Source organism: Octopus bimaculoides, chromosome 14, assembly GCF_046866305.1.
Source record: "Octopus bimaculoides isolate indiv1 chromosome 14, ASM4686630v1, whole genome shotgun sequence".
In the NCBI taxonomy this organism is placed as follows: Eukaryota; Metazoa; Mollusca; class Cephalopoda; order Octopoda; family Octopodidae; genus Octopus; species Octopus bimaculoides.
This window is the reverse complement of record NC_142941.1, coordinates 32,155,753-32,182,405: the sequence shown is the minus strand read 5'-3', so window position 1 is coordinate 32,182,405 and position 26,653 is coordinate 32,155,753. Positions and strand designations below refer to the sequence as shown.

Here is a 26,653-nt window from a genome sequence, read left to right as displayed (position 1 = left end):
TATACTCGCCGCTTTTGTATGTGATGGCTCTGGAGCCGTTACTGCGAAAGTTGAGTGGCATCTCGAGGGAACCACGGTTTCAGCATATGCGGATGACATCACCATCATCATGACCATGATGGAACACCTACAAACGATAGGTGAAACCATTAAGGTTTACGAGATGGTGGCTGGAGCAAAGATTAACCCGGAAAATGTTTGATACAGAACGGCTTAGAAAGAAAACCGTTCACCCGAACAATCGAATCAATGTTGTCATATAACTGTATGATCCAGCTGAAGGTTCCCAATAGAGATCAACATTAGTTACTACTACCCTCATCATTTCAAGGCTGATTTCATGTTCTATCTTCAAGCCTAACTTGAAAGATATTCTTAATATAAATGATGACTACAACAACAGCAAATGAAAGGAAATTTTTACAATAACAAAATATATTTTTTCAGTTGTTATTTTGAGTTATCCAGCAAATGAATGGAAAGGAAACAGATGAGCTATCTTTTACCAGATTGGGCAAAGAATTTACTTAAGACATTCAAATCAGTGTTCAAATGACAAACATTTAGCCCCCCCATCTCCAACCTGCTCCTGTAAAAATAAATTTAGTATTCTTTTCTTTGCTATCAATTACTTCATAAAAATGTGAAAAAGACTTGAAGATGCATTGGGTGGTTTTTATACAATTATCAGAAATAGATACTTAAATGTGACAAAATAGCTGATATGAAGGCTTGTTGACATCATAGTTGTATAATTTGGTTGGAAAGAAGTAAAGAACAGGCTTTAAAGACTGAAATAAGTAGTAGTCTCTCTCCTCCACATCTTCTTTTCCTCCCCTTTGCTTTACTTTTTCACATTTCACACTGAAGCAGGTCACATGACTGACAGATATCCACCAGATATATCCCTTCACCTGGTCTTTCATCTGTTAATGGAGCTGTATGTAGGGATCTTGGATTTTATAATTACCAGCGTTTCCTGTAAGGATCAAACAAAAAAGAACTTCATGAAAATGGATTAAATTGACCTGTTACATCAAGAACTACCCAATTCAACTGCTTTCTCCTCTCGTCACCTATGTCTTCCCACCCAGATCTTGCACTATCCACTAAACCCATTTCTTCTTTCCCAGAATACGTGATTTTGAATTAATTTATGTGTGAGAGTGTGTTTATATATATAAACTCTGAGTAACAGCTTTTGTTATATTTCTGCCACTTTTAAGTAAAGTATATATATATATCGACACACACACAGAGCAGTGCAGTATCCATAAAAATTATGGGGTTTGTTTGTGACAGCCATAAATTATAGACAAATATAAATGAAGATGTTTTGTTCCCATCAGATAATGACATTTTAATATTAAGACTATAGCTGCAATTTCCTCTGCTGTCTGTCACCAAATACTTTATTGACCTTCTTACTGCATCTTATGCTGTCTATCATCAAATACATGAATCATTTTCTCCCTCACTTATTTTTTCTTTCTCTCTCTTAGTCAATCTACATCACTTTGTATTGTCTTTGATTCCTTTGTTTTCTCCAAATACACTGATATACATGCAGTAGTTTAACTAGGGGAGCAAGTGTCCTGGGCACCGATTGAGGTGGGGGACGACGATGCAGATATAACCATAATACGATAAGCTAGAACTTCATTTATAAAATTGCAGTTCTAAAGGTGAATCTCCAGCTTATTGTTTTATGCTGTTATTGAAGGTAAACACAATATAATGGCTGTCTACATTCATGCCTGGACATTCTTACAAAGGGCGTCAAAAAAGGCTTGAGGCTCAATTAAGTGAAACCTGCATATTTTCGCCTTACATACTGCTCAACTAAGGGTATAAAATTAAGTGTGGTGGTAAACATTCTATGTTAAATTTACTTAACTGTTAATCATTCTTTGTGGTTCTAAAAAATACCATAGAAACCCATGTAATTTACGCACTTTTTTTCCGCAAAAACAAAAATAAACTTAAATTACATGAGTAGATCGTTTCCAGAATTTTTTTTAGAAATTTTTTTTGTAAAATTATATACAAATGTAAACATTCATACAGGAAGTGGACTCATTTAATGTCAGAATAGGTTTTTACAGAAAAAATATAATGTATTTGACTTTTATTTATGCTGGATGGTATAATGCTTATGTTTTCTGTATAAATTTACTAAAATCATAAAATGGTTAAATACATGATATTCATGCTGGTAATCATGGTTTGGGCCATATTTTATATTGCTTGGAGCATCTAGCAATCGCAATGGAGCCTAGCAATTTCCTTAAATAGATAATTTTTTTCCACTTAGAGAGTCTAGCTTGCGTTTGCACCAGGAAGCTATTTACTCACTTTCTCCATGTTACAACACATTGAAATTCCTCACCGCTGACATCACCACTATCAGCTCTTACTGCATCTAACGCCGACAATGACAACATCATAATTCATCCTTGCACATGTAAACTCACTAAGTGAATATGACTTAGCATTCCTACAGAAACCTTAATTTACCTTATACAGTGTTTAATGTCGTTTCACATTCATGTTGAATTATGCAGCAATCTTATGTTCTCTTCATAGAATACTTGTAATGTATGTATTACCAGTTCTTTTGGCATAATAGATCTTTGCTATTCTTGTTTATGTCTCCTTACAGATGTGTATATTCTAACAAGTCACTTCTTAAATTGTGTACCTCTCTTGTTCAATAAACACTGAGTTAAATTTACAAAGCTGTTTATTTTCTCCTTTCGGTTTTTAATGTTTATTTTAGCGGGTTACCAAACTATCAGTTTGGTCTCCCAGCTAAAACGGTAATGACAAATTTTAAAGTTTACTTGACATTTTATAAGTGTGAAAGGGATTAAAATTTCGATACTCCATATCAAAGGTTCTGACAAGAATAGGCAGAAAATCAGAGCTTGAGACAAGAAGACACTTTCAACCAATCAGAATTCTATTTACATAATCAGTTTGATTGGTCATCTTCCTCTGTCGGTTGAATAAAGTGCTATCCAAGCTGATGTTTATTGGTAATTAAACTTATTTTGCAACACTTGTGCATATTTATCAGCTTTGTTTTAGTTGATAAGAATTATCAACAACTTTTCCTGTGATCATGATTTGAGATGACATACAGAAGTATGCTAAAGAGCAGACATAATCACTTGTGGGCAAGAAATGTAAAATAAAGTTTATTATAAACAACACAAACACTTTGTAATTTAATAGCTTTCAATGTGATACCTGTGTAGTGAACGATTGAGTGAAATTCCTCTCTCCCCTTTATTATATATATGTGTATCCCAGCATAGCAGATAACAGCTAACCTTTGGCCACTATTTGGACCCCATTATGACCACTACTCTGTTTGGTATTGGCACAATTTGTCTCTTACTCTGTTGTGTCAATACGCAGCGTATAATCAGTCAGAACCCCTAAATAGATCACATGAGACAGCCTGTTCTCAACCCAGTTAGAGCTCACAGCTCCTTATAAAAACCCAGTTTCTCCTTGTCTTGAGATCTTTAGTTCCAGACTCTTTAAGGTCCAGCCACTGACCACACAAGACACAGTTAGTTCCAGCAATAACACCAGATGACAACACCCGTCCAACAGCATTACGGCAACCTCCATCTGTGTTGCCACCATTATCTTCTTAATGTTGTCAACATCATCTCTCTATGTACACAGCTCAACCAGCAACTTGCACAGGTTCTAATACTTCATTGTTTGTGAAGTACTTCACCATGGATCAACTGAATATACAACCTGCAAGAACTCCTGTACCAAGTGACCCAAGAAGCAGTATTACAGCCTCAACTTCACGTACAACATGTACGGCAACCAGCTTTGCATCATCACTGCAACTTGATACAGTATTTCAATTACCCTGTACAATTGGTTACAAACTGGTACTCTCATTTCTTATGTCTATGAACATTCTTCTAACTTCTCATTATAGACTCTTTCACTGTCCACTTCATTGCTATTCTTATATGTACCTAATGCACATGCATACATCCATGCCTATACACACATACACTTTGTTCTCATGATGGCCGGTCTATTATTCTGTATACATGATGCACACACAGACACACATGTTAACATATCAATAAATCTTCTGTTGAACATTCTATTTGGTTGTGTGTGTCTCTCTCCCCTCTGGTACGTATATGTATTATTCCAGCTTTCTGAACGGAGTTGTTATTAGATGGTTTCACCATGTGAGACCATGACCATCTAAACCTGTTAAACAGAAATTATTTTTATGTACCATAGTATAATTTTGAACAAACAAACACAGAAATGGACAGAATATCTCTGTTATATATATATATATATAGTAATAATAATAATAGATATATATACAAAATAGCTTCCCTTGAACCATTCACTTTCATTTTGGTGGACAAAGAAATGAATAATAGATAATAAAGTTAATAATAATAATAATAATTATAATAATAATGATAATAGATACATATATATATAATAGCTTCCCTTGAACCATTTACTTTCATTTTGGTAGGCAAACAAACACAAACAGATAGAATCTCTCTTTTATACATATAGCTATCATTAGGAATTGAATGAGAATATTGCTAAAATATTTTGTGTATTGAGAAGAGTAACCTGATTTGTTATACATAATTTCCAACAACTAAATCTTATATGAACCCCTAAGGGTCATATGGAACCCATTTGAAAACCACTGCTCTAGATGTTTCCCTAGAATTGACTCCAGCCTGAAGTTAATCTGTGTAACATAAATGACAAAGATACTCACAGTGCCACCATTCTGTTCCAGATCCTCCAGCACTTCAGTTACTTTATCTCTGTACTTCTTCTCCATCCGGCGTTTGGCCAACTGTGACAGTCAGAAAAATAGTGTCACATGACAAAGATAGGATGGATGTATTTATTAGGCTTGTGTTTAAAATATATACATAGTTTATTCATTTTTATTTGTTTGCATATATTTGTAACTTAGTATAAGTGTGTGTGTGTGTGTGTGTGTGTGTGTGTGGAGGGGCCTAAATTATATGTATCAACATCATCATTATGATTTAACATCCGTCTTCCATGCTGGTATGCATTGAATGGTTTGGATGGAAGACCATATCAATCGCCAATGTCTGTTTTAGCAAAGTTTCTAAGGCTGGATGTCCTTCCTAACACTAACCACTTCATGGAGTGAACTGGCTGCTTTTTTTTATAACACCAACACTAGTGGAATATTTTCCTGCAGAGAGAAGATTCTTGTCTGTTTTCCTGCTGGCTAGAACTCTTTACCACATTAACTTTAAGGCCTTTTGATTCTGAATTTTGTTTCCACACTGGGAATTTCTTTTTAATTCTATCATAGATTCTGATATAAGGACAAGGTCCTTAGCACACAATAGTTCACAAGGACAACCAGTCTCAAATTCTTGTTATGAGCTCTGGTGAAAGCTTATCTGTACTTTATATACATACATCGCTGTACTTGTCAGTGACCCTCACCTTACTGACAGCAACCCTTTACATAGCTTCTATGGTTTTCACATTCCATTTGTTTAGACCTAGCTTCCTCAGAGACCACCAAATACAGAACAAAAGACTTTGTTGAAATTTTCTCCAGGTCAACAAAGTCCAACTACAATGGCTTATTTTTAGCTAAGTACTTTTCTGGCAATTGTCTCACTAGAATGAGGGCATTAGTTGTACTTCTCTCTGAATCAAAATCAAACTGCGTCTTATCTAACCTAATTAGCTTCTTAATTAATTAGGCTCTAAACTCTTTCTGTAACTTTCATGACCTGGTCTAACAATTTGGTACTTGTGTAATGACTTCTATCTAAAACATCACCTTTACTCTTGTACCTTTTTGTATAGGTGTATATTATGATCCTGGTTTGGTAAATCCAAAGTAAAGAGCATTTGGGGGCATAGAGGGGAATGTTGTAGATAGTCAAAAATATATGACAATTCCTGGAAGAAAATTCTGAATTCCCTTGTCCAACCTCACAACCTGAAGAGGGTCCAGACCTTTATATTTGAAACTAGTAGTAGTTGCCTTTCCAGCTAGGAATTGTAATATACTTATGAACCTTCAATATATATATATATATATATATATATATATATATATATATATATATATATATATATATATATATATATATATATATAAATAACATCATCATTTATATGTCTGCTTTTCTATACTGGCACAGGTAGGATGGAACTTTTTGAGCCAGGTGTTCTTCCTGAAGAGAATTCTATGAAAATCAGTGACATGTGAAAGACAGCAGTGATTAACAATGAACTATTAAAATATATGTGGGCATTGAAATCCAACAGAAAATATGTTGCAGAATCAGGAACTTTAAATGAGAAAGACTATATTATTTTCTAGTAGGAAAAGGGTTTAGAAACTCACTACTGAAGATAGTGAAGCCCAATGAAAGAGGGACCAGATAAATTTTTTTACTTTAACTCCATACATTTGACGGATCTGTCAACATTGTCAGTGTCTATGCCTAGACCCCCAACTCTACAAAAGATGAATTCTATGACCAACTCTCAAGGATAATTCAGGAGACCCCAAATCGGGAATAGCTGCTGTTGATGGGCAACTTAAGTGTTAAAGTGGGTACCAATCATGACTTCTGACCAAGCTTCCAGGAACAAGCATAAATGACAGCAGACAACAGTTGCTTGAGTTTTGCACATTCTATGGATTGTTTGTCACTAATAATAACTTCCAAAATGAAGATCAGCATAAAGTGTCTTGGAGATTTTCCCACTTCAGACATTGATACCTACTGACCTGATATTCACAAAACGTTGCCACTTGAGATATGTGCTTATGATTTGATTCTTCTAGAGAACTGACTGTGACATGGATCATTCTTTGATTTGCTGGAAAATTAGACTTCAGCTAAAGACGATGTTACATATGATACCCACCTGCCATGCGTTGCACTGATGTCATTATGACACAACATGCAAACAGAAGAATATCGTCACCAAGATTCTAAGACATAATAATGGAACAACGGATGTGATTGGCTGATCACATGTTGCAGCAGACAGATGGTTGATGAACATCAGCAGGAGGAAGTAGGGGAAGACCATGGGTTATATAGCACTGAACCTAAAGCTGTCAACAGACAGTGGGGAAACATAGAGCGCAACCTATTAAGAACATTGGAGGGGATCTGCTACCTGATGTGCAAACATGCAAGGGATGGACTGACTGATTGACTAAAGATATGTGTGTGTGTGTGTGTGTGTGTGTGTGTGTGTGTGTGTGTGTGTGTGTGTGTGTCTGTCTGCCAAAGAAAGAAAAAACAAAATCAAATGAACCTACAGCAAGCAGAAATGATTTCAGGTGAATATTAAGGGCATCTTTAGTTGTGGCACTAATCTGGCTGAGTGCTTCTAGTCCGTTCTCAAATACATTATCGTCACGATGAGTCTAGAAAAGAGAAAAAAGAGAAAAAAAAATATCACAATTTTATCAGCATTTCAGACCAGATATCCTAAGAGACATAAAAAAGAGAGAATGACTTATATTAGATGTTGTAATTCTTTCAGACAAAAACATTGAAAGCAAAGAGGTACAAAAAAACTCTTGAAAACATAGAAGTACAAAAAAATTCTGATTTAAAAATAGAGATATCTCCTTTTTAGAGCAGCTCATAATTTTAGAAAGGTACTTTCTGCTTAAGGCTTTTTGTTAAGGCCTGACAGTTAACATGAAGAAGAAAAACAAACAAAAGCATACAGGATTTTATAACCATACTATTCAATGAAGTATAATGATGATGATGACAATAATGATAACAACAACAATAATAATATGCCAATTATTGTTGGATCCTTGGGGATGGTATCAGAAAGCACCAAGAGGAATATAATGGAAATCGAAATAGAATGCCTAGTAGAGCTGTTATAAAAGGTTTGCTTCCTTAGTATGGCCAGAATCATCAGGAAAGTATAAGTTGAAAAACAGATAGCATACTACTGTAGGTTGCAGGTAGCAAGCCCACTATGCATGCAAGACTCCAGGAATTCCAACAAAACAAGAGTTAAAAAGAATAGAATAATAATAATTGTTTCAAATATTGGCACAAGGCCAACAATTTTGAGGGGAGGGTATTAGTCGAAACCATTGGCCCCAGTACTTGACTGATACTTATTTTATTGACCCCCAGAAGGATGAAAAGCAAAGTCAACCTCAGTGGTATTTGAACTCAGAAAGTAAAGTTTTTTCACTTTAACTCCATACATTTGACGGAATGCAATTAAGAAATTGCAATTAAGAAATACCTAAGATGATTTCTACTTTGGGTACAATGGCCATACACTTTTGGGAAAGACTGCAGTCAGTTTAACTGATTTCAGTGAATGAGTGGTACTTCATTTCTTCAACCATCCTAGACAACAAAAAGGCAAAGTTGACCATAGCATGATAATAATAATAAGGGTTTCAAATTTTGGAACAAAGCCAGTAAGTTCAGTGAGAGGAGTAAGTTGATTACATCAACCCCCCAGTATTCAACTGGTACTTTATTTTATCAACCCAATAAGTATGAAAGGCAGACCTGAACTTGTCAGAATTTGAACCCAGAACATAAAGAGCCAAAAGAAATGCTGCTAAGCACTTTGTCTGATGGGCTAATGATTCTGCCAGCTTCCTGCCTAAATGGTAATAATGGTGGTGATGATGATAATAATGATGATGATGATGATAATAACAGAAGCAAAACAAAACTTTATAGCAGTTAAGAAATGTCTTGATCAGTTGTGGCTGATGCTGGTGTCATGTAACTGGCATCCATGCCAGTGACATGTAAAAAGCGCCTTTTAAGTGCTGGACCTCATGGAGGCAATGAATGAGATCTTTGCATTATGTCGTTCTTGAGAAGAAGACCCATCAAATAAAATCACAGTCGAGGCAGATACTGGTGTCACACAAATGGCATCCATGCTGGTAGCAAGTAAAAGCACCTATTACACTTTTGGAGTGGTTGGTGTTAGGAAGGGCATCCAGCTGTAGAAACCATGCCAAATCAGACTGGAGTCTGGTACAGCCTTCCAGTTTGCCAGCCCTGGTCAAACCACTGTGATACCATGGCCAACGGATGCATAAATGACTGCTGTAAGGACATTGACAGATTACAAATAACAGAAAGACATTGAAATATTCTAGATAATAGCAATACTAAAATTTATAAACATTGCTAAGGCATTCATGCACAACATCGAGTACATTTTTGTTAACATTTGTCACATACATTTCCCAAGATGTAGTTAATTCTAGGTTTAATAACAACAATAATAATAATATTTATTCCATGTAATTTCTTCTCCATGTAAATATAATCTTATTCAGTTTTATTATAAATTTTATTAAAAAAAAGGATTGATTTTAGGCATTAATTTTTCAGTTGCATGGTACCTCACCTGTTTGCATCTTTAGATGCAAAAACTTGCCGTCATTTGACATCTCTGGTTGAGACTTGGGTGCAGCTTGTACAAATTAAAGCAAAGGCAAATAATGATAATAATAATAATCCTTTCTACTATAGGCACAAGGCCTGAAATTTTGGGGGAGGGGACCAGTTGATTACATTGATTCCAGTGCGTAACTGGTACTTAATTTATTGACTCCTGCAGCATTTGAACCAGAACGTGAAGACATGAAATACTGCTAAGCATTTTGCCTGGTGTGCTAATGATTGCCGGCTCACTGTCTTAAATAATAATAATAATAATAATTACTACTACTAGGTCTTTACCAGTTCCTACATTGTCTGTAAAAATATTTGTTAATCATACATATACCTTAATAAATTTTTCAAATAATGTTTAGATTGACTTTCCCAATGAAGATTAATAACAACTTGAATACTGTTGAACAACAGCATTTTTCTAAAATACTTTTTTTCATATTCTACACAATAAGTATATTCACTGAACAATATATCATATAATAACTTTGTGATAAAGAACATTCCTTGTCAAAGTTCTTTTGCTTTCATCTTGTTTCTTCTTGGCTGTGCTGCTGAATTCTGTTTGGTTTGCATGTATACACTGGTTTTCAGGGTCATCCACTCTGCTATTAACAATTTAAAATTGTCTGTACATGAACACTGAATCAAGTAGATACAGTTAAAATTCTTGTTTTTTTAATTAAAACTTGTTAGTCACTATGGTGATAACACTACCTATCTATCTTTCACACACAATCTCTCTCAACAACTTTTTCTCTACTAATTTGTTGTGACATGAGTTATCTCCCCTTTTGATTCCTCCATTTCTTCCCTCTTCTACATATATGTTATGACATGAATTATCTTCCTTCTTGATTCCTCCACTTTTTCCCGCCTTCTACATATATCTTGTGAGGGTCAGACAGATGGAAATCAGCTTCTCTTTTATAATATAATGATGATGATGATTATTATTATTATGGAAGGTGGCGAGCAGGCAGAGTTGTTAGCAACCTGAGTGAAATGCTTAGTGGTATTTTGTCTGTTGATATGTTCTGAGTTCAAATTCTGCCGAGGTTGACTTTGCCTTTCATCCTTTTGGGGTTGATAAATTAAGTACCAGTGAAATACTGGGGTCAAGATAATCAACTAGTCCTCTCCCTACAAATTTCAGGCCTTGTGCCTTTAAAGTATCATTATTATTATTAGTAGTAGTAGTAATAATAATAATAGTGGTAGTAATGGATAAAAAAAAATACTCACTAGAGCAGCCCGGAGAGGTTGTATTAACTTTGGTAGAACAGCGATACATTTCTGATCTGCTTCGGGTACGTCTAGCAGCTCCTTGAACCCTTGTTTGGCAACAAATCTGTAAGGGTGTACAGTTTCTCTAAGACCCTGGTGAAACAGAATCAACAGAAAAGAATATTTGAAACAGTGTTGTTCTGTTTAATTCTAAGATCATCACCAGCACCGTATTCTCTTAACAACTTTTGTCCTTTATGAAGTTGGTCAATAAATAATTACTTGTTAAATACAGCAGGTCAATGAAATAATAATAATAATGATAATCCTTTCTACTACAAGCACAAGGCCGGAAATTTTGGTGAGAGTAAATTAGTCAATAGTGATAACTTCAGTGCTCAACTGGTACTTGTTTTATTGACTTGACCTGGAAGGGCAAAGTCAACCTCAATGGCATTTGAACTCAGAACACAAAGCCAGAAGAAATGCCACAACACATTTGGTCCAGAGCAGTAACAATTCTGCCTTAATAATAATAAAAATAATAATAATAAAAGTAATGGTTTCAAATTTTGGCAGAAGGGTAGAAATTTTAGAGGATGACAAGCAAAGTTGATCCCAGCAGCATTTGAACCTGATACATAAAAACAGATGAAATGCCATTAAGTATTTTGTCTGGAGCTTGCCACCATAATAATAATCACCATCATCATCATCATCATCGTTTAACGTCCGCTTTCCATGCTAGCATGGGTTGGACAATTTGACTGAGGACTGGTAAACCAGGTGGTTACACCAGGCTCCAATCTGATTTGGCAGAGTTTCTACAGCTGGATGCCCTTCCTAAGGCCAACCACTCCGAGAGCGTAGTGGGTGCTTTTATGTGCCACCGGCACGAAGGCCAGACAAGCGGTACTGGCAACGGCCATGCTCAAAATGGTGTCTTTTATGTGCCACCTGCACGGGAGCCAGTCCAGCGGCACTGGCAACGATCTCGCTCGAATGTCCTTACATGTGCCACCGGCACAAGTGCCATCACGATTTCGCTTGCCTCAAAAGGTCTTCGCAAGCCGAGTTTCTGTTTCCAATGAAGGAGACGACGTTGGCATGGGTGCCATCCGTCGAAATTAGTTCGATTTCATTTGCCTCAACAGGTTTTCGCAAGCGGAGTTTAGTGTCCTATGTAGGAAGGTACGCATCCTGGCAGAGGCCTTGGAGTTAGGTCTCACTTGGCTTGCCGGGTCTTCTCATGCACAGCATATTTCCAAATATCTCGGTCAGAAGTCATTACCTCGGTGAGGCCCAATGTTCGAAGGTCGTGCCTCACCACCTCATCCCAGGTCTTCCTGGGCCTACCTCTTCCACAGGTTCCCTCAACTGCTAGGGTGTGGCACTTTTTCACACGTCTATCCTCATCCATTCTCGCCACATGCCCATACCATCGCAAACGTCTCTCTTGCACACCACAGCTGATGCTTCTTAGGTTCAACTTTTCTCTCAAGGTACTTACACTCTGTCTAGTATGCACACTGACATTACACATCCATTGGAGCATACTGGCTTCATTCCTTGTGAGCCTATGCATGTCCTCAGCAGTTACAGCCCATGTTTCACTGCCATGAAGCATGGCTGTTCGTACACATGCGTCATACAGTCTGCCTTTTACTCTGAGAGAGAGACCCTTTGTCGCCAGCAGAGGTAAGTGCTCTCTGAACTTTGCCCAGGCTATTCTTATTCTAGCAGCTACGCTTTCAGCGCACCCACCCCCACTACTAATTTGGTCATCAAGATAGCGGAAGCTATCAACCACTTCTAGTTTTTCTCCCTGGAATGTGGCAGAAGTTGTTTTCTGCACATTTACAGTGTTTATAGCTCCTGAACATCTACAAACGAAAACTAACTTCCTAGTTAACCTTCCTTTGATATTGCTGCACCTCTTATGTGTCCATAGCTTGCACTGGGTGCATCTAACAATCCTTTCTACTATAGGCACAAGGCGTGAAATTTCTGTGGAAAGGGGTAGTCGATTTCATTGACCCAGTGTGTGATTGATACTTATTTCATCGACCCTGAAAGGATGAAAGGAAAAGTGAACCTCAGCAGAATTTGAACTCAGAATATAGTGACCACATACTGCTAAGCATTTTGTCCAGCATGCTAATGATGCTGCCAGCTCACCACCTTGATAATAATGATAACAATAGTAATAATTCTTTCTACTGTAGAAAATTTCAGGCACAAGGCCTGAAATTTTATAGGGAGGGGCTAGTCAATGACATTGATAACAGTGCACAACTGCTTTGCATTTTTTCGATCCAGAAAGAATGAGAAGAAAAGTCAACCTTGATGGAATTTGAACTTGTAATGTAAAGACAGATTAGATACTGCAAACCATTTAGTATGGCGTCCTATTGATTCTGGCTGCTTGCCACCTTACTGCTTCTGATGCTGATGATAATAATGATGATGATGAAAATAATAAGACACACATACAAATATATATATATATACACACATACACATGACGGACTTCTTTCAGTTTCCGTCTACCAAATCTATGACAAGGCTATAGTAAAAGACACTTGCCCAAGGTGCCACGCAGTGAGACTGAACTTGGAACCATATGGTTTGGAAGCAAACTTCTTACCACACAGTCACTCCTGTATATATATATGTATGTATATATAAATGAGATAAATGAGGAGGACAATGAAGACAGTTCCTCAGTAAGTTCTTAACAGCGAAGGCTAAAAAAAAAAATGAACTAAAGACAAAAAGGAGAAATAAATTCAACAAACCTCAGCAAGTGTAACCAGGACTGGATCAAATGGAACTGATTCTGGTGGAGTTGACCACGAGAGTTTATGCTTCACTGAACCATGCACCAAACTGTAAAGAGCAATGTGGAATAATTAAAGGAAGAATTATCATCTTTGTGGTTATCAATTATTATAATGATAATTAATGGAAATATAATTCAAAAATACACAAAGACAGTCAATATCACTTAAACATTTATTTTTTGGTATCAAAATTTTTGTTGCATCTAAATGAATGTTTGAGTGAAGTTAATAATCTTTGCTGTGTTTTTGAAGAACTAATTAAGTATTCCACGTAATTGTTTAATGAAATCTCAGGTCAAGTCATTTGCCTGCAAGTACATCTCTGAAAGGCACAATAATTGCTGTCCTTTTAAATCACCATATCACTCTGATGGGCACGTGGCTGTGTGGTAAGTAGCTTGCTTACCAACCACATGGTTCTGGGTACAGTCCCACTGCGTGGCACCTTGGGCAAGTGTCTTGTACTATAGCTTCGGGCCGACCAAAGCCTTGTGAGTGGATTTGGTAGACGGAAACTGAAAGAAGTCCGTCGTATATATGTATATATATATATATATATATATATATATATGTGTATGTGTGTGTTTGTGTGTATGTGTGTGTCTGTGTTTGTCCCCCCAACATCGCTTGACAACCAATGCTGGTGTGTTTACGTCCCCGTAACTTAGCGGTTCGGCAAAAGAGACCGATAGAATAAGTACTAGGCTTCCAAAGAATAAGTCCTGGGGTCGATTTGCTTGACTAAAGGCGGTGCTCCAGCATGGCCGCAGTCAAATGACTGAAACAAGTAAAAGAGTAAAAGAGAGAGTATGGTATGTAAGAACAGGTTGTGGTTTAGTGTCAGGTCAGCCCTAATCATGCAAGCTTATATGATCGACAGTGCTCCAGTTGTTACCATCCAATCTTTTTTGAAGTATCTAAGACGCCATTATTTAACGTGTCTTTCGTATCAGGGACCACATTGTCAGTTGTATTCTCTATGTAAGACACAGGATATAATTTGAAAGAAATTTGCTGTATGTAGCAGGTTGAATGATTACACAGAAACTACCTTATTGGCTTGTTTAAGAATTACTTGTCTCCACCTGTGTTTTCAGTCAGTTATACTTTTGTCCTTCATCTGTCTGGTTTCTATCATTGCTAATCCTACCTCTGCTATCACTCAAGATTCAATCTTTCATCGATTTTGTCTCCCCTGTCACAGTTATCTACAATCCTGGGCAATACAGGTAATGTCCATCAAGTTGCCTCCCTTGCTTCCTCAGCTAAACAATAATGTCAGTTAACACCGCTTGTTCTCTCTAATTATGACATTTGTGTTTATATCTGATCTTTTTTCCCTCTTTATTCATTGTTTCAATCATTGGATTGTGGCCATACTGGGGCATTGCCTCAAAGGTCTTAGTCGAAGACATCGACCCAGAAGGGTTTAGTTGAAAAAATGACTTACTTTTAAGACTGGGACTTATTTTACTGGTGTCCTTTGCCAAACTGCTAGGTTATGGGTGATGTAAAAAAACAAAACAAAACAAAAAAACACCAAAGTAGTCAAGTGGTAGTGGTGGGAAAACACAAGCATGAAGGCACACACACACACGTATCCATCCATCCACCTCCCCATACACACGCACATACATATATATCAGGTCATTAAAAACGAAATGTCCAATTTTGAACTGAAAGTTTATTTTACTTTATCTCAACAAAAAAAAGCAATGCAATTAATCAAAGTATGTACCTAAATTATCAATACAATGTTGCAATTTTATTGGTAGCTTATTTATGCCACCAGCGAAGAATTCTGAAGAGCAAGAGGTGATGAAATCATGAAAGGCTGTTTTTGCATCTTCTTCAGATATGAAGTTTTTCCCTTGCAAAAAGTTGTCTAATGCCTGGAAAATTTGATAGTCACTTGGTGCAAGGTCTGGTGACTATGGTGGATGACAGAGTACTTCCAAGTTCCTGTAACTTGAGTAGCGTTCTTTGTGCAAAATGTGGTCGAGCATTGACTTGCAAGAGAATAGGCCTGTCTCTATTGACCAATCTTGGTTGTTTAATTGCAAATTCACTCATCATTTCATCCAGTTGGTTGATGTATACATCCGCTGTAACTGACTTAACAGGTCTCATGAAGCTGTAGTGGATGACACCAGTGCTGGTCCACCAAACAGACACCATTACCATTTTTTGGTGAATATTTGTCTTTGGATTGTGTTTTGGCACTTTGTCTCTATCCAACTACTGTGCAGAATGCTTGCCAGTGTTGAGGAGAATCCATTTTTCATCACACGTAACAATACGATGCAAAAATGGCTTGTTTTTAAGCCATGACAGCAAAGAATAACAAGTTTCAAGACGTGTCATTTGATGCATGTTCAGTTATGTGGTACCCACTTGTCCAGCTTCTTTACTTTGCTGATTTGTTTCAGATAGTCCAATACAGTTGGAATTGAAACATCAAACCTTGCTGCTAACTCATGCGTAGTTTGAAATGTATCTGTTTCCACTACAGTTTCCAGCTCATCATTATCCACCTTGGTCTCAGGTCTACCATGGGACTGAATTTCAAGAGTAAAGTCACCAGACTGGAACTTCTCAAACCATCGACGTACAATGCACTCATTCGCCACATCTTTGTGCTGTCTGGGATGCATTGGTTCCATGATGGAACTCATATTCATAAACAACATGACTTTTTGATCTATCCGTGGGTTCACAAAAATTGATTTACAAGAAAAAACTCACAATATAATTAGACACTATGAATTGCATTTCGAAAAGTGATGATGTAACTCTTCAATGTTGTAAAACAAAGAATTGCCAGGATGAAACATTAGAGTTAACAACTGTCAAACTTAGTGCACAAGAAAATCGGACATTTCATTCTTAATGACCTTATATATATATATATATATATATATATATGAGTAGAAGTCCATTATGTGTATGTATATACACACACATATATACACACACACACACATACATATATACACATGATGCACACACACACACAGAGGATGGGCTTCCAAGCAGTTACCCTCTATCAATTTCTCTCACAATGCTTTGGTCAGTCAAGGGCTACGGTAGAGGTGCCATGCAGTGAGACTAAACCTGAAACCCTGCAGTCGGGGAGCAATCTTCTGAACTTTACAACCCTGCATGTGCCTGAGAATACTGAATTACAGCAACATGCTCCACCTGCTACTAGTATTTCTTTTGAGCCACTTTACTCCATCATATAGCCAGGCCAGTGTCACTAATAATTTGTGGCTTGTGCACCTGATTGGAATTTTTCCCCAATTTGACTGGAAGTTATACACAATTCTAACATTTTACCACTAATAGATAGCAGCCACAAAATACTAGGATCCAGTTCAAGGGAACTTCTGATTCCTTCACCCACTTAATGGATAGGTTAGGAAATCTGAGATTAACCCCCAGGTCTGTTAGTTGTACATTTCTCCGTATTTTGTTTAGTATATATAATTTGTTTTTAACTGTAAAACTTGAAGTAGATAAAGCTGTAAATAATAGCATGTAAATATTGGGATAGAAACCCTTTTAGATAGATAAAAAAAAGGCTGGCCTTAGTATATATATTTAAAAATGAGCAGAAAAAGAAGACAACATGAGAGGGACAAGTTTTAACGAATGCTGTATTAGCTTAACACTTAAAAGGAAGAAGAAGAGTCTTGACATTTCAGGTATTTGTTCTTCATTAGAAAAGAATAAATGAATGGGAAAAGTATTGAGGAGGAAAGATGGTGGGAAAGGAAGAAGAAAAAAAAAGGGTTAGGATTCAGGTGAGAATATGGTTCTATGGAGAAGAGTTAGGAAGGGAGGAGGAGGAAACAGGGTGGTGTATGTATAAGGGGGTATCAATGTATAGAGATGGACATAGGGGGAGGTGTGTGTGTGTGTGGTATGAATATATAATTACAGAAAGAAAAACGGTAGAGAAGAGAGAAGCAGTAAGGATGAAAGCCATGGTTAGTAAATTCAAAAGCATCATATGCGGTATTGTCTAGCTACAGCTGATGGTGCTTGAACCTAGAATGTTTTGGTTGGTGGCCAATGACTTGCTTAATTGGATAAGTGAGTCTAAGACAAGAGCTATACTAAAATGGAATGTCAATAGCAAACATGATGATTAAGGAAATCAATTTAAGAAGGAAATAACCAGATACATACAAATAACAAACATGGGAACTTCATTTTTATATCTGAGGTCCACATTGAATTAAGTGTAATCTATTAGAGCCCCATTAAAGGAGATTTTATTAAATATACAAAAAATTGTAATTATATTTATTGTGAAAATGAAGTGGTTGAGAAGTTCTTTTTGCAACCATGTAGTTTTGGGTTCATTCCTATGGGACATCACCTTGAGTAAGGGACTTCTATGATACCTCTGGGCCAACCAATGCCTTGTGAATGAATAATTGTATGTGTTTGTGTTTATTCTCTCCACAACTACTTGACAATTATTGTTGGTTTGTTTGTGTCTTTGTAACTTAGTGGTATGGCAAAAAGAGAACAACAGAATAAATACTAGGGTTAAAAAGAGTAAGCACTGGAATTCATTCATTCAGCTAAATAGCTCAAGGTAGTGCCCCAACATGGCTGCAGTCTAATGACTTAAACAAGTGAAAGATAAAACAAAAAAATAAAAATGTAAATTGACCTTTCAATGACTTTTGAAAGAATTTAAGACTATTAGAATAAATACAATACTAAATGATCAACAAAAAAAAAAAATTTTAATGTCAAATTCAGACTTCAGCAAGAAGGCTACACTTAAAAGTCTCAAAGGTCACAAGTTCCTTTCACTCCCAGACTTATTTATAGTCCATATTTTAAAAAGAACATACAAAGAAAGGGAGTATAACTTACCAACAGGGAATGCCACCATTAATGTAAACTGTAGAAAAAACTGATTGATTCTTGGTAGATGTATTGAACTGTGTATAGAAGAGAAGTCAGTGTTGGCAGAGAAAGCTGTGAAAATTGTGATAATTATTGTTCTAAAAATTTATATAAATGTCCTAGTATCTATTATAAGTAGTCAAAAAATGGATATGATTAAAAAAAGAGAACTAGCTTTTAGAAAAAGCAATATCTTCATACACATATTCTTGTAAAAGATGAGGAAAATATTGAGTCTTTAAGAATTTCACATCAAATCTATGTGGTTTTGATTTTAATCTAATTGCATTATGCCCTGGGTAAATATCTTCTACTATAGCCACGTGACATCATGTGATGATTGTAGAAAAGTGTTATCAACCAAGCAAGGTTGGATGAAGAGTGACATGCTTGTTTTCAGAGCTTTTAGGCATGATTACCACACAATCTCTTTTACCAAAGCTGTGAGGCAAAGGAAAACTGCCTGTTCTTCCTAACCAAAGAAAATGAATATGGCATGATGACTTCAGACGTTAGCTAGATCTGTCCTACAAGAAACAACAGCTATTCAACAAAGATCCACATGGAAAACATGGTGAAATATTACTTTACTTGGAAACAGGTGAAGGTTGGTGAAAGGAAAGGCATCCAGATGTGGAAAACCTGTCTCCACAAACTACATCTGACCCATAAAAGCATGGAAAAAGTGTGTGTTGAATGATAATACACTATGCCTCCTCTATATCTTAGGTTGTGTAATTAAGGTACGGTCTTTCATCAAACAAGTCAATTAACCAATTTAATGCTTATATTCTATAATAGTGATTTTGGTTAGAGTGTGAAAGAACTATGTTTCCTATGTTAAAAATAAATGATAAGATTGTAGTCATACATGTAGCTATGTTGAAAATGGAGGTGTTAAAGTAATGTTGAGGTTAGTACATTAGGGAATAATGAACATGTAGATGGACCTAATAATTGTTTGGATTAAGGTTGGTTATTGTGGAATGTTAGTGGACAATTAGTGAGGTATTTTGTTATTGAGCTCAAGACCAAACTTGCTAAGCAGCCTTATGAAAGAAGATGTTCCAGTATGGTCCTTCAGTCATTTTAGGAAAATCTACGACAAGATTGAATAATGTCCTTTTTTTAAGAATCGGAACCTTTACAGCCTTATAAAAACAATGGCTGTTGTTATTCAACTCAAGGCTAGTCGTGATTGAAGAGACATATGATGAAAGACATTCAAGCCATGACCACCCTGTGTTTATAAAAGGCATAGAGTATGTAAAATTACATTATTCCATGTCCCTTTCCTTTTTTTCCCTTCATCAAAATATTAGGGTGCAACATGAAGGACATTTAGCTGCTATTTCTAAAAGAGCAAGCATTCATGTAGAAATTTCCTTAATAACAGAATTGCTTTTGAATCATAATGATATTTCAATGAAATATATGAAATTTCCCAGCTAAATAACCATTGATCAGGAAAAGATTTACTCACATCAGAATGTCTGTAAAATTTATTATATAAAACAAAGGAAAATATCTTTACTTACTGGATCAATAGTTTTTGGGTTGAGTCTGGCAGATGGCTTGTTGAATTTTGCCACAGTTGATGTTTGTATTGGTGGTTTGTCATTATCTCCTCTTAACATTGAACGCGCTTCACACACTGGTGCTGAATGAACTCTGCCAACATTAGACTTGGAGTGGTTTGCTGTTTTATTACTCTCAGTCACACTAGTCTTTGGACGAGCAGGGATTCCTCTGTGGGTCTGAGATTTCATCTGGTTGGGGAGCATAGCTTAATTTTGCTGCCCCTGAATGGTCCCTGTTAGTTTCACTTTGGTTGGAGGTGTGAACACTTATGAAGGGAAATTTACAGTTAATTCTTTCAACAATCACTTTGCAACTGGTCTTGTTATGCATCATTAACACACTATAAACGCCTGTATATAATAAGTTAACAACTGTATAAGTGTTTGTATGTATGTATGTAAGTGTGTGTGTGTATCTATGTACATGTATGTATATGCGTCTATGTATGTGCATGTGTGTATGTATGTATGTACATGTATCTATGCATATGTATGTGTCTGATTTAATTTGGTATTCCATTGTTTCTATCAATCAAGAGCTATAGTATAATAACAACAATAACAATGATAATGATGATTTCTTTTATTTGCCACAAGGACATTAGTAAGGGAATATTACACAGACAGGTTATAAAAAAATGGGTGGGGTTATTTATATTCAAATGAAATGAATATAGATGAAGAAAGAAAAAGTAAACAGTGAAAAAGAATGTTTACCCAGTTCATGGCATTATATAATGCCAATAGAGTCAGCTAGGGCCAACCAATGAACCCCACAAATCCTGGATTCCTCTAACTACCAGAAATAAGCCCCTCTTCCAGCTGTCATTTCTTGGTCAACAAGTATATGCCATAATTGACCAAACTTTTGATAAATTTACTGGAGGGCAGCACTTCCCACTCCCTGCTGACCTTCTACTCTATTTGGAACCTGAAAAAGTTGATGAAGAGTAACACACTTGTTTTCAGATCTTTTAGGCATGATTACCATATAACCTCTTTTGCCAAAGCTTTCAGACAAAGGAAAACTGTTGGCTCTTCTCAACCAAAGAAAATCAGCACAGTATGATGGTTTCAGAAGTTTTCCAGACCTGTCCTACAAGCAACATCAGCTGTTCAACAAAGATCCACAGGTCAGCAATTCTCAGGCATTGAATGAATTCATATAGAATGGGTTCATCACTCTGCATGTATCTTGGAAAGGCCCAGCTGATTCCCATACCTGCTATCACAAATTGGGAAATTTGTCACAAACAGGCTATGCCAGGTCAAGGATTTCTGGTAGTTGTTATTAGTCTTTAGAAAGAAAGTTCTTCAGAATAGGCTCTTCAGTTGATCCTTATTAATACCCAAGTCTTCCTCAAACATCCGTCAATCTTGTTCACCACTAATCCATACCCACAATAGAATGCAAGGGTTGACATAGTACTGGTCACAAGGCTCAACTAGGAGATGACTGTGCCAGTCTTGACAACATTCTAGATGGTAAGTGCCTTATCTTTGAATTTACTCAATGCAGGACTGCAGCTCCATCAAAGAGACAAGCTACAGGAAACATGCCTTACAAACAGTGACCTCACCAAACAGGAATCTCAGTAAATACTGCAGCCTCAGCACATACCTGCACAGTGTTAACCATGACATATTGAGCCCTTTCCCCATGTCTACTTCAAATTATTATTGCTCCTGCAATAATAATTTAATAAACAAAAGTATACTGAAGTAATGAGAGGACATACCTGACAGATCAAATATATGACTTAGAATAGTTCCCATAAGCCATTTAATCTGATCCCTGACCAGAAACTGTTGTACTTTGAAGTGATATAGACTCTGAAAGCAGAGTCATTACAAGTAACTGCCAAGTAAAGATAGTTGACACTACCAAAGGCTATGAAGCAGAAACCCCATTGAAGCCAGGTTTATTATTCAACACTCTCTATGATGTTTTCACTGATGTGATAACTAATCTGCTGGGAACTGCACATTGTCTGCATGACCCACTCTCTTCTCAAGCATGCTGGCAAAAAAATTCTGTGTTAAGAGAGTACAGATATTATCAATAATGTCTCTCTTGTCCATACCTTTCTTCAGTAGCGCTATGAATATCTGGCTAACACAAATGGAAATATTCCTAGTCAGTTGTCTGTTGCAATAGATATGTGTCAAGAGAGGAGTGAACAAGTGTGGAATGTAGCCATAGAGCTTGCCAGGCAAACCATCCAAAGCAAGCACTTTTGGCTCTTATGTAAAAGCTCATCACTGACTGTATCTCAGCTATTGTCATTGGTTTTTCACATTTCAACTCTTCACTGACAGCCAGAGAAGGCCATCAAAGTACTATTAAAACAATGTATAATATAGGCACAAGGGGAGAAATTTTTTTGTGAGCATTTTAAAATTTCTTACATAGGTAGAGGACCAGTGATTTCTAATATGAAAACAAAGTCATAGATTTTGGAGAGAAGGTACAGTCAATTACATTGACTTAGTTCTCGAGTGGTAATTTTATAGCTGATTCTGGCACAAAACCAGCAATTTTGAGGGGAGGGGGTTAATCAATTACATTGACCTCAGTACTTGACTGGTACTTTATTTTAACAACTCTGGAGAGATGAAAGACAAAGGTAACCTTGGTAGAATTTGAACTCAAAATGTAAAGTGCTGAAAGAAAGGCCACTAAATATTGTCTGATGTGCTAATGATTCTGTCAGTTCACTGCCTTAGTAATAATAATACTTTCTACTATAGGTTCAAAGCCTTATATTGACCCAGAAGGGATGAAAGGTAAACTTGATCTTGGCTGCAATTAGACTTGGAATATAAAGAGTAGGAAGAAATGCTGCTCAGCATTTTGTCCAATGCACTAACAATTCTGTCAGCTTGGTGCCTTAATTAATTCTGAGATAATGAAAGACAAGTTTGATGATGTATGATTTTCATTAAAGAATATGAAGTAACATACCTGAACACCATAAAGCATTTATTCTATTCAGAGTATTCTACCATGCATACCAGGTCAACCTACCACCATTCACTTTAACACAACAGGCCTCTTCATTAACTTTTTATCAGTATTTGGCATCTCCACATACTATAGATACACACACTCAAGGAATCATATTCAAGCTTGGAACCATGGAACCAATAGGTTTAAATGAATGTTTCTCCTTATATACCTTAACACCTTCTTAAAATATTAATTCCTGGTTTATACTTTATCACTTGTTTCTCCTCTCTATCTAGCTTCTCTTCCTCTTCTTTCCCTTTTTATCTCCCTCTCCCATCAAGTTTCTCTTTTATACATGCACTCACATCTTGCTTTGCCTTCCATATCAGTTGTTGCAAGGACTTTGATATATAGAATGCAAAGCTCTTATATCTTTCTTTCTCTCTCTCTCTCTCTCTCTCTCTCTCACACACACACACACACACACACACACACACACATAGCCTAACCTTACTTCAGAGAAGTTTTCGGTGATTCTTTTTACATGATTTTTAGTGACGAATATGATCATCATTGGAATATGACTCTGGAGGAAGCAATTGCAACAAATTCTCCAAAATAAGTGAGAGATCTGTTTGCAGATCTTCCCATTCAAGGTTAGTTGCTTAAAAGCTATATATTAACTTAGAGATTAATATATCTACTCTATTGGCAAATATGAGTGCATATTTTTTCTGACTTATAGTCCCTTAAATGAAAACCCACCAGCCTACCTTCATAAATATATATATATATATATATAGTATGCTCCAATGATGTACAACATCAGAGTTCATGTACAACAAAGTGCTAACATGCTAAGAAGAATCAGATGTAGCATGCTAGAGGGAAGACCACGATAGTTTGGTAATGTCATGCACATGAATGAGAACAGCTGCATAAAGAAGTACTGATTGCTTAAAGCAGATGGTATCTGCAGAAGGCAGGGGGATGCCCAGAAAGACATGGGATGAAGTAGTGAGGACTGATCTCAAAATGTTGAGCCTTATGGAGGAGATGACAATGGAGCAAGATGTCTGGCAATATGAGGTTCTTGAGAAGACTTGCCTAGCTCAACAAAACTGAGTTCTGGAAGTGGTCTGTATTATGTATTCTCCACCCACGTTACATTAATTCACCCTCCCACTGCCATTGAACCAAACTATATTTTATTAAGCACTATGCTGCCATTGAACCAAACTACATCTCATTAAGCACCATGCTTGTTTCTCCCCACGGGTCATCTTTGTTTCCTGTCCCTCACCCACTACTAACTGTATCATTGCTATCCTGCTGCTCCCCTATATACTCATGTTCACCATTCACTGCTTTCCCCTTTGCCCCAACTCTCTTTTTGCACTCTCATGAACTTCCTGCTCACTCACCCTGTCCAATCCTCTATACCACTCATATTCTAGTTGTATCTTTAGGATTCTCTAGCACATCTTCACCATCACCATCTTCTCTCTCTCTTTTAGACTGGGGTAGCCAAGTTTCTCCTCTACAGCAAGACACTTATTTCTATCCTTGTATCTTATTTTAATTTCTCATCATCGTACAAAGCCACCTCCCTCAATACCATCCCCCCTCTCAGTCAAGGGGTTCTTATTGTTGTGCAAGCTACTTGGTGACCCTATTGGTGCTATATAAAAAGCATCTAGTACATTCTGTAAAGTGGTTGGCATTAGTAAGGGCATTCAACCATAGAAATCATGCCAAAGCTGATACTAGAGCTTGGCACAACCCTCTGGCTTGCCAGCTCCTGGAAAACCATCCAAGCCATGCTAGCATGAATGGACACACACACACACACACAAACAAACATGAACAGGGTAAATCTATTAAATGATAGACTATACTGGATTAAAAACTTTTTCATTGACTGGAAGTTTTGTTCAGCTAAATTTAAGCATAAATAAGACTAATTTTGTCCAATGTTGTTACATACATATGCCAATTGCTTCTCAATTTTTTCACCACCAATGACTCCATTTGCTTAAATTAATTTTCTGGCAATCCTTTGATATTGGCACACTACATCTTTCACCCAACCTTCTCTCATTACATAGATAAAGAAGTTAGGCTGGAAACGAATGCGAATGACGTCGTTTCCTTACACAATGATACACTGTAGACCAATACCAAGAGAATGCCAATTTTCCTGTAGATCACAGGATTTTGAAAGGACTGACTACTTGATAAATCGATTTTATTAACTAACAACCAAATCATATTCCCAGTTTCATTTGAACACAGTTCGCCGATCCCCAGTAGTATTTTTGTGGACCAAAGGTTGGGAATCATTGTTTTAAAGCAAGACAAATATATATTCGCAAATAGAATAAACATATTCGTCTCACCTATTGTGCAATATCGTTACGTCATACCGTTACAGGTTGTTCGACTTTCATCTCAGTATAATTCAGAACAAGTATGTGAGCGTCTGTTGTTCAAATTTAACCCAAAGTCAGCTCTGATCTAGTACATCTATGAGCAAAGACGATCCTGCCTAGAAAATTCAGCTTATTTTTTCAGATATATTGTTTCTATGTTCACATTATCCAATGTGTATTCGTACATTTTCTGAAGTCGGTAGGATCTGATGGCATGGAATTAGGTTGCTATTTCTAGCATGTCAAACAACAATTAGAGGATTCGTTTTTGGTTTCGTACCTGTGTCTGTTCATCTCTAGTATTATCCCATTTTTATACACACACACGTATTATATAGAATTTAGTCAAAGAGGGAAGGGTAGCACCCATTACCCTTTATTTTTTTAAAACAGCTTCGGAGGGTGGCAGGGAGAAGGGCGGACGTTACTCTCACACCAGAGACCTGCACAACTCCGTTTAAGGCATCCAAGTATAAGGTAGTGATGTTGAAACCGTGATAGACGGATGGATAGATTTGAAATCACACACAACTATATATATATATATATATATAAAGCCATTTTGTTTTCACTAGATGGATTTGCATCAATCAAGAAGCTCAGTGTAGCGACGAAATTAATCACCATCTTCGTAGAAAGACATACACACTAGAAGAGAGCGAGAAGAAATTATCATTAAGCAATTAAAAAAAAATTGGTCGTCAGTTATACACAAAAACTAAAGAGTCTTAGGGAGATAGTAAAGAAAACAAAAGTTAGAACATTAAAGTAGTAAAGAAAACAAATACCCAACTGTCATCTTCAACCATTTTGTGTCCCACAGATCCTTGGTAACGGTGATCGACGAATTCTTTCCCCTGCTAATATAATGTTTCTAGTCCATTATGAAAAAAAAAAATCTTACGTCATTTGTAACTTAAGCAACACAGGGGAGGAGATAAGTCAATTTAATAGATTCTTGCACTTGACTGGTACTTTATTTTAATGATTCCTGAGGAATGAAAGACAAACCTGACTTTTGGCGGGATTTGAACTCAGAACACAGGGACAAATATAAGCCAAGCTTTGGATACTTTATGATGTGAAATAAGTCGTTTATTTATTTATTTATTTGTTTGGTGAAGGGAAGCTTTATTCAAGTTTATGTAAAAAATAAACCCAAACCAGAAATTATAATTTC

General features: G+C 36.6%; 1 protein-coding gene across 6 annotated transcripts; it reads right to left on the bottom strand.

Annotated features, from left to right (window-relative positions):
* Positions 1 to 659: 659 nt before the first annotated feature.
* Positions 660 to 26,367, bottom strand: LOC106874070 (PACRG-like protein). Of its 6 annotated transcripts, none has more exons than XM_014921651.3 (8): positions 26,262 to 26,367; positions 20,050 to 20,442; positions 18,479 to 18,546; positions 13,538 to 13,628; positions 10,758 to 10,892; positions 7,367 to 7,474; positions 4,799 to 4,879; positions 660 to 979 (listed from the first exon to the last, which is right to left on the bottom strand). In XM_014921651.3, exons 2-8 carry the CDS (start codon positions 20,293 to 20,295, stop codon positions 923 to 925), a joined length of 786 nt encoding a protein of 261 aa, XP_014777137.1. In that variant the 5' UTR covers positions 20,296 to 20,442; positions 26,262 to 26,367; the 3' UTR covers positions 660 to 922. The 6 variants fall into 6 exon arrangements, with proteins under 6 accessions (XP_014777137.1, XP_014777139.1, XP_089218785.1 ...); XM_014921653.3 differs by having other exon boundaries at positions 20,050 to 20,357; positions 26,262 to 26,364; XM_089362659.1 differs by having other exon boundaries at positions 20,050 to 20,357; positions 26,267 to 26,330.
* Between the last annotated feature and the right edge of the window lie 286 nt (positions 26,368 to 26,653).

Excerpts from the sequence above, each read along its gene's own strand:
- LOC106874070 (XM_014921651.3), bottom strand. The coding sequence starts at position 20,295 with ATGCTCCCCAACCAGATGAAATCTCAGACCCACAGAGGAATCCCTGCT. Across the intron at positions 7,475-10,757 it reads AACCTCTCCGGGCTGCTCTA|ACTCATCGTGACGATAATGT; the intron begins GTGAGTATTTTT and ends TCTCTTTTCTAG. Across the intron at positions 4,880-7,366 it reads TGAAATCATTTCTGCTTGCT|TTGGCCAAACGCCGGATGGA; the intron begins GTAGGTTCATTT and ends TGACTGTCACAG.